This window comes from Carassius gibelio, chromosome A16 (genome assembly GCF_023724105.1).
Source record: "Carassius gibelio isolate Cgi1373 ecotype wild population from Czech Republic chromosome A16, carGib1.2-hapl.c, whole genome shotgun sequence".
Taxonomy (NCBI): Eukaryota; Metazoa; Chordata; class Actinopteri; order Cypriniformes; family Cyprinidae; genus Carassius; species Carassius gibelio.
Genome location: NC_068386.1, coordinates 9375959 through 9385685, shown reverse-complemented (window position 1 = coordinate 9385685; position 9727 = coordinate 9375959). Strand labels below are relative to the sequence as shown.

Genomic DNA, 9727 nt, shown 5'->3' with positions numbered 1-9727 from the left:
TCATCATAATTATTTTCCCTTGTTTACGTATTTTTTTGCAACACTATTTTTATTATTGATAAGCTTACGTGACATTGAAATATTACAGTTCATTACACACTATTAAGTATTGAGCTAATGTATTACCAAATGATGCTAAAGACCCTGAATAATTAATTTCTAACTTATAGTATAGTAGTTTCATTAGTGTTGATAAAACATTTTTAGTATTTTTGGAACTGTTGATGGATGCAAAAAAAAATCATACACAGGCAGAAATTTGAATTTCTCTATAGGCCTAAGCGAATGCTGATACAGCCATGAAATAAAAGATAAATGAAAGGTCAAAACAATGAAACTTTTTAATCTCTAATATGATAATGAAAGGTTTGCACGGGAACTGTTTCAGCATTTGGCTCCCACAGATGAAGCTGTGTATATTTAGCTGTTTTCTGAACTTATTCTCCTGTGCACTTGTATGTCCTATATGGTTAATTCAGGGTTTGACCCACCAGACTCTAATTATATTCAAGTGGAGGGGATCCCTCATGCAGATTAAACCACTTCACTACAGATGAGTGAATCGTGAGGGGGGGAAAGAAAGAAAAAACAACTAGACCCATAGAAACCAATCTTATATTTTTTTTTTGTAAACGAAAGGAAACATTATAAAAATTAAAAGTTTCTCATATAAAGAATCAAATTAATTAATTAGATACTTATAGCACATTTTCCAGCAAAGTCTTTTTATTATCTTAATGTTTGAATTCAAATCAGCCTGGTTTAACCTAAAGAAAATCATCTTATAACATATATAAGGTAAACTTTTTCTTTTTCTTAAACTTTAAGCTAGGAAATTCTGTAAGCAGATCTAGGCTACATCCTGGATACTGAAAGCCCACAAACTGTTTCCTACTGTCTTTCATTGCCATCTTACAAAACAAGGGCTATTATTTGTCTTTTCCTGTATGGCAAATCATTCATCTGCAGGATCAGTGTGATCCTTTCAAACCGCTCTCCATAGCAACCTCGTGCATCCCAGGAAAAATTCACCTCGCTCCACACAAGGCCATATTCTTTGCGAAGGAAAAAGAAGCATCTGGCGCTTTTTGAACCACTTTTTTAGCTGGCAAACTAAGCGAAGAGTTTGACTGAGCTGCTACTGTGACGCAGCTCTCTGGGCATAAATGACCGCTCTTTTTATAGACTTATTATAGACCAAATGAGTGCAACTGTACAGTGAAGCATCCTCATAAACTGCAGTTCTCTGGGGCAGAACCGACCATCGAATTGCAATCGACTATACAGTACAATTTAGATTAAAAATAAATAAATAAATAAATAAAAATCCTGTCATCTCCTTTCCTATAACTTATTGTGGCTCATGTATTAATTTTCGCCCTAGGTCACGAAATATATCTTGAACACAGAACCATCGAGTTTTTTTTATTTTATTTTCATTATAAAGAAAAGTGGTTAAAAATTACAATTGTTTATAAATCAAATTCCAACAATATATTCAAAAGGAATTAAGGAGATGGAGTCTAATATAAACGCCCAAAAGCTTTAGATGTTAGGTTAATTCGTATCAAATAACACATTATGTTACTTTCTTTACATAAATGTATAAACGTTGTGCTAACTTACAGTACCCTGCAGGTGTAAACCATCTGAGAAAATCGTATTAAAGTAACCGACATGTTTTATCTGGAATAAAAAACACTTTATAATCAGCTGTTCCTTAGAAAATGACATTTCTTCTACAAGTGTTATAGGCTATGTGATAAATAAATAACTGGTGGCTTTACATAACCACGCCTTTGAAAGAGTGGTGACGAGCACTTGACCTCAAGAACATCATTTAGGTTACACTTTCATGAACGCGCGAAGCTCGAGCAGATGGACATCTAGTAAAAGCAGTGAGCAAACTTACCACAGAGGAGCCTTTGGGTTTGATGCCTGAATTCTCCGCGTGTAACGGCACAATTCCTCGCAAAAGCCTGTGGAAACACCCCATAAGAGCAAGACAAACACGAACTTGAACTAAAAAAAACAGTAAGGTAAATAATTTAAATAAAAGTGGTACCAAAAAAAGAAAATCTAAAAAAGCTGTGGTTTTAGATGGAGTCGACCGTGCGCCTGATTGCGGAGTTTTAGACGACTGGAACAGGAGAGATGTAAGATTTGTTTAAAGCCCCACATTTCCATTTAAGAACGTGATTGTGTTTGCAAAGATCCCTTTCAATCTTCGCATCTCCCCCTCTCTACCCCTCAGCGTCTCCGAGGCTGCTTTGCAATTCATAGAATTGGTAATTTGCTATTGGGACAAAACGTGAAGGGAAAAATAATCAGATCAGCCGGGAAGGGAATACGGAGGAGGCCAGAAGGGAGAAACAGTGGATTTCTCTCGAAGTTACGGGTTAGAAAAATTATTCGATATTGGCAACACACCGCAGCTTTGTGTGGACTTTGTACGTTTGTTAAAATTTGTTGGCTTAAATATGAGTTTATTAACCTAAGAATTTAAATTTACTAATTTGGAAATACTAATGTGGAATTTGACTTAAATTTACTCCCATGAAATGAAATATTAAAACGCGTAGGCTAGACACTGCATAAGTTTAAATAAAATGAGATGGGTATAGTGTATATTTTACATGATGGGCTGTAGACTGTTTGTGCATTTATGCATAATTATGAAGATTGTCTGATATGTTACAGAGTGGGAGGTCTGTAGGCTATTTCTGTATCATGTTTTATTAATTCGATTCATGCTTCCGTGATTGTGCTTTCGTGTGCTACTTCAGTAACATGATAATCATAAATAATCTTGTATATGGGCAACACTTAAATGATATTGCCATATAAACATCTTAATGTACATACTGTTCCTCATCTTTCTCCTGGGTGGCTCCTGAGATACTTTAGAATCCTAATCTACTTGCAAAGAGGAGCGGCACAGTTCCTCAAAGGAGGTTGTGCTAGACGGGTCATTCTTCCACCCCTCCAAAAAGGGTACCACACTCCCCCACGTGGTTATTTGCAAAACAACCCTCAAAGCCCAGTAATTTCCCATGGTTTTGCTGCTCACGCTCTTTAGACTGGCGGAGAGAGGAGAAGAAAGGGAAAAAAGAGAAATCGTCTAGTGAAAGTGGCCAATTGCGAGTAACCGGGACCACGGCGCCCGGCAGCCAACCAAGCGGCCCGCGAGAAGTAATAAGGAACCCTGGTGGGCTGTAGTCGGCGAGGAACCAATGCACGCGTAGGGGAGGCGTGTCTTAGCTCTTCTCCAAGACCTCCCAGAGCAGGTTGTTGCGTTTTGGGCTCTAAAGCTCAAAGATCTCCGAAGTGCTTGTCAGTTTTCTAAGTCGGAGCCATGGCGACAACAGCTCAGTATATTCCGCGGAATAACTCATTGCCTTCGAACCCGCTAATGCATCCTGATTCGGACAGGATGCACCAGGGGACGACCTACAGAGAGGTGCAGAAAATGATGCACCACGAGTACTTACAAGGGCTAGCGACCAACACGGGACATCCGATGAGCCTAACGCACCACCAGTGGCTGCCCACCTCCAACACCGACTGGACCAGCGGCACCCACATCGGACAAGCGGAGCACAACAAAGGCAGTGTGCAGAGCAGGGAAGACCTGGGGAACGGCTATCACAGATCGCATCTGGTCCACCAGCCGACGCAAAACAGCCACCACGGATCATGGGCGCCGACCACAACACACCACTTATCCCCGCTCTCTCCAGCCTCCAATGGTCACCAATCGCTGGTTTACTCTCAGACGGGCTACACTATGTTAAGCCCCCAGTCGTCGCTGCACCACAGCTTGCGGGACCCGCTCCACGATGACGCGGGTAGCCTTGACAACCAGATGGAGTCACCTCAGCAGCCGTTCAGCCACCATCAGGACCACTCGGACGAAGACGCCCCGAGCTCCGACGACCTGGAGCAGTTCGCCAAACAGTTCAAGCAAAGGCGCATCAAACTTGGTTTTACGCAAGCGGACGTGGGCTTAGCGCTGGGCACGCTCTACGGAAACGTCTTTTCCCAGACCACCATCTGTCGATTTGAGGCTCTGCAACTGAGTTTCAAGAACATGTGCAAACTTAAGCCTCTGCTTAACAAATGGCTCGAGGAGACCGATTCAAACACTGGCAGCCCCACGAATTTGGACAAGATTGCAGCACAGGGCCGGAAACGAAAGAAGAGGACCTCCATCGAAGTCGGAGTGAAAGGGGCACTGGAAAACCATTTCTTAAAGTGCCCCAAGCCCTCCGCTCACGAAATCACCTCTTTAGCTGGCACTCTGCAGTTGGAAAAAGAGGTTGTGCGTGTATGGTTTTGCAACAGAAGACAGAAAGAGAAAAGAATGACACCGGTGGGGGTCCCTCATCCAACCATGGAGGACGTATACTCACAAGCGGAGACACCCCCTCTCCATCACACGCTACAGAGTCCTGTCCAGTGACTGCTATCGTAAACTGTGTACTTGTTTAAAAAAGAAACTACAATGGATTTTGTTTATCCCCTTGGTTTATCCCAAGTGACCAGAGACAGAAAGTTTGGGAAGAGTTCACGGACAGCTTACGGGATGCCAATAATTCCGAATAACGTGAAACTGCATTAATTAGCCTACAACGTCAGCTTCGCGTGCATTTATCATATCAGTACCAGTGTTTACGAAAATCTTATCGTTTGTGCCACTATGGAAAAAAATCGATTCTTTCACCGCCGACCAAAGGGAGCTACGAGCCACAAAAGGGCAATTTCTCCTGGACAAAGGAGAGTGGACAGTGCTTGTATTAAAGCGATCAACCAGATTAATTATTACGATGATTTATCCGATATTATTAGTGTTGTTTACTTTTTTTTTACGTTAAGACGTTAAGATATTATTTTTCTGTCTAGCGAGTATTTTACTTTAATATCAACTAAGACGGTTGAAATTCGTGATGTAAAAGTACAGGCACTTGGTCAAAACCTCCAAAACAAGCAAGTGCACCAGAAACTGTTTACAATGATCATTTCTTAGCACCTGCTATCGTCTAAAGATGCATAGACGTTAAAATGGCAACGTGAATACACTGTCTGAAACTATATTTAGTCATATTGAGTTCTACTGCTTTCACTTTTGTCCTCTTTGCGTGAGGCACTTATAATGTTTTATAATGTTATTTTAGTTTCATTGCTTTCTTTTTTTATGTAAACGACATCAATGCTTTGCTGGTTTACAGTTTTTTGAACCGGCACTATTACAGCAAGGAAACATATTGAGAGTTATGAGTCAAAAAGAAAGAAATATCTCAGGTAATTTTCAGTGCCCAAAAATCGTGCTGTACTCTTAGTTCTTCTTCAATATTGGCCAACTCTTGACACTCTCTATGTCAGCTGTGCCCGTTTAGTTTATGTGAATTACATTTTGCGTCCTACTCATGAGCCTGGACACGGAGAAAAGTAGTTGGTATAGTGAAAAAGGGATGTGTTTTCTGGACTATTTTTCGGGATTGGGGGAAAAATAGGAGGCTGGTAACGTTTGGTGTTGTTTCTCAAGATCTGACATTTTTCATTGGACAGCAGGTGTTCATTTCTACAGTGTTATTTGAAACAGTGTGAATATACAACCTTTTCCAAAAAAAGTAATAAAGATAAAAAAAAATAATAATAATAATTACAAGAGAAAAGATTTTAAATAAATAGTTGTCAGGATTATTTCCAATATGTAAATATGTCGAATATGTAAACATATGTATTTGTTCTGGGTTCGTTTTGTTTTGTTTTCCGGGCAGTTTTGTACACTTACTAATTCCAAGAAGATATTTTAATATTTCATTTATGACCATTTATATATCTATATATTTATTTCCTACGTGTGTTTGGAGCTTTTTTTGTTCGGCTCTGATGATTATGTTGCAGTGGATTACAAATGTTTTGTTTACTACATTGGTTGTATGTTGATTGCGAAATGTAGACTGCAATGTCACGTTTATATTTATGTTATAGTAATATTTTATTACTTACATAAAACATATATACAAAAACACGACTTCTGTCTTTTTTGAAGCACATTTTCACGCATATAATGGTTATGGTGAACGATATAAGGGTTTATAAAATAACTCAGGATTCCTTGTCTTCTTTTTTCTTTTCTTTTTTCTCTTTTTTTTTTGCCATTCGAACCTTAAAATTGTTGGTCGATGAATTGACAATGCACAGATTAATTCTATGATCACGTAATTTTTTTTTGCTCATGCACGATTAAATGAATTAAAAATAATTCAAACAAAAATAACATTCTAATGTGGACAATCATGTAGTTAAAAAAAACATTTTAAACAGACACAATATGTTTTTCCAGCTAGAAAAGTAAAAAATTCACTTTCGCTCTATTAAAACATAATTAAAAGTACGATTAATGGAAATGCACAAGCTTTGTAAGAGAACACTATAACATAACGGCGACATCTAGTCTACAATAATGCATTTAGGGCCTATATATTGAGGTAGGCTATATGTCAAACTTTTAAAGTCTAATACAAGGCCTACCATTCATTTAACGAATTTCTAGTTTCTTATTTCATAAACTCTAGGTTTATAAATTTTTAAATAGTATAATTTGTGATTATTCTAAAACCCAGTTGATTGTGTCATGACTGTTTTTTGTAAAAAAAATAAAATAAAATAATAATAATTATAATAATAAATACAAATACTTAAAAGGACTTAGCTAAATTCGTTTGATTTCACATTAGGAATTTGCCGGATTTTATCCGTGACTCGTAAATCAGAATTAGAAGAAGATTCTTACTTTATCTTATCTTAGGAATTTCTACTGTTTAAGAAGTTATAAGAACGCTTGAGAAAAATCAAAGCATGTATCAGGATGCTGGTAAATGCTGGTTGAAAATGAACGTAGTCATGTGAAATCTATGATTATAAAGGTTATGTTATGTGTTATTGAGTAATGCAAATAGTATAATGTAGGCTAAATCATGTTTTCTGGCAAAACTATTACCCTATTTGCTAAATTGCAGATAGGTCCTATTAACAGTTATGTTAACAATATTTTCAATCTGTCGTTGGATATGTAATTTTTTGTTGTTGTTGTTGTTGAAAAGTTCTAATTTTAATTCTATTCGTTTTTCCCCGGTTCTTTTTCCATTCGCAATAGATTTGGGGTGCTTTATGTATTACGTATACAAATGGCAACTTTTATTAATAAAATCTATCCATCCATCTATCTATCTATCTATCTATCTATCTATCTGTCTATCTATCTATCTATCTATCTATCTATCTATCTATCTATCTATCTATCTATCTATCTATCTATCTATCTATCTATCTATATTCATCTCAACATCCTAAACAAGCTTTGCCTGCAGTCAAAGTTAATGTACCAACCGAGATAAGGTTTGTTAGGCTATAAATTAAACATAAGTGATCAAGTTTAAAATTCTTATACCCTGGCTTCTTCTTCTTTTTTTCTTTTCTTTTCTTAGACAAATAACATTTCTGGTTTGTGATATATGTGACCCTGCCTGTGAAAGCTCAGCTAAAGCATGTGTGTGTGTGTGTGTGTGTGTGTGATTTACTATTTTGTACATAAAATCGTCCTTCGTAAAGATGTAATGAACATTCTGTGCAAATACCTTTGTATCTTTAATACTGATAAGTCAAAGGTGTCAAATATTGAAATCATAGTGAGATTAATTGTTGAAATCAAGCTTTGATGCTTGTTATCTCATAATTAGATTTTGAGACTTGAGCCTGGATTTCACAGACAGTGTCACATATTTGATGCGAGCTGTGTGTCCAATTATTCAGGCATCGCATTGGAAGAGAAGTTATGAACAAACAGTGATTCCCAAGCGCCCCCTAACGACGTGAAGAATTAATGCACGATCCACGGTGCATTGGGTTCGTGGTTCAGTTTTCCACAATCCTCCTCAAAAAGTCATCCAAATAATTCACTGGTTCTCAGATGATGTGCTTTCTTTAATCCCATGCCAACATTTATCACTAAAAAGTTTATAGGCCTATTTAAAAAAAATAACTGCTTGCTGTTACAAATTAGACCATATTTTTGTTAGGTTGTCTTTTGGCACATCTTTTCTTCTAATAAATCAGCTTCCTAAAACAGGGACTTATTCCCAAAGCTTTACAGTCTATAGATCAAATCTTACAGAATCTGTATTACTTCATTATTTCCTTGTTAGAGAGAGAGTGTAGCTTTTCTTTAATATCTAGTGTTTGTTGGAAAATGGGAAGAAATCTAAAGGAATATTTTCAAGCATATGTCTATTCTACTAGAAAGAGAGATAGAAAGATTAGGAAAGAGATAAGCACCTTAGAATATGCAGTTACCTTCCATGTTTTAGCCCACCCGGAAAGAGCAAAGGTGGTACAGGTGTGTCTAGGTGAAGAAGAGCTAATGGGAATCGGTTAAACTATGGAATTGAAGAGTAATGTTACCTGGAATGAGAGTGTGTGGCACATACACACACACACAAATCTTTTTTATCATTAAAACTACTCAAGTAAACTGCACTTTTCTAAATGTGACATCATATTAACTAATCCGCTACTAAAAATGACTTACCACTGTGGTTATAAATAGGCACAGTAAACCATGAATGAATCTGTGTGGAATGAGTCTCCGGGGCCAGAGTTTCTCCAGATGTCACTATGAACGACAGCTCTGTAAGAAAGCAGATAGCATGTCCACAGCAGGCTGCGTTTCCAAAGAGTTAGGCTTTTGTTCAGATGGGATGTATACTGTGATTGACGGTGACTTATGAACCACTAAATTCTGCACCATATATTTCCAGTGACCACCAGTTAAACTATCAGGACAAATGATGTGCATTAATTCATCCTGCTGTGAGACAAAGTCATATTATGATGGTTTCTTACATGTTATAATGATTTTGCATTATTTTAGCTTCCTGTAATGGTGATTTTATTATAAACTTTCGTAGGCCCTATATGTAAGACATGATTGTTTGGTGCTTTCTATAAAAATTGGATCACAAAACTGGCTTCTAAAGTCTTACAAGTTCTCAAACTTTATGGAGAGACAGACTAAGGGTTTAGTGTATAAAGACACTAAATGCTTGAAGCTTGAATAAGAAACACCCATTAAAGACAATCTATAGGAGAAGAGCACTTAAATGTGCAAGTATGATGAGTACAGCTTTGTTAGTTATGCATAATTACACCAAGCAACAGGACGATGCCCTCGGGGATGGCCATTGCCGTCAGGCTTACCTGAAAACCCAGTGCTCCTTTCCCTCTCCACTGTACAAATCACTTCCTGGCTCATGCCCACATCTGGCGAACCACAGACCCGGGCTGAGCCTGGGCATTTGAGACACAATGACACCTCCTCCATCAGTAGAGTGTCATCCAATACAGGAGATGTGGATTAGCAATGATTAGCAGGGATTATAGCTGGTTAATGGTGGGAAAATACATTAGGAGCCACAGGCTCAGGGAGGGATTTCGCACACGCTAACAGTTTTGCATTGATCCAGAGCAAATGAATGAGGATTAGCCGCATCTCTCTACAGATAAATAAAATTAAGCGTATTATTTGGGCACAGGCTGTTATTAATGACATTACATACACCACAACAATGCCGGTAATTATAACAAATGGGACAAATGATGAATTTAATGGCATTTTTTAATTTGTCTTGTTTTTTGTGTGTGAGAAGATTTTCAGGAGTCTGTT

The 9727-nt window shown here is 37.7% G+C and overlaps 1 protein-coding gene across 1 annotated transcript; it reads left to right on the top strand.

The window, feature by feature from the left end:
- Window positions 1-3311: 3311 nt before the first annotated feature.
- Window positions 3312-6018, top strand: LOC128030531 (POU domain, class 3, transcription factor 1-like). The gene has a single exon (XM_052618236.1). The coding sequence runs from the start codon at window positions 3356-3358 to the stop codon at window positions 4460-4462; it is 1107 nt and encodes a 368-aa protein (XP_052474196.1). The 5' UTR covers window positions 3312-3355; the 3' UTR covers window positions 4463-6018.
- The last annotated feature ends 3709 nt before the right edge of the window (window positions 6019-9727 follow it).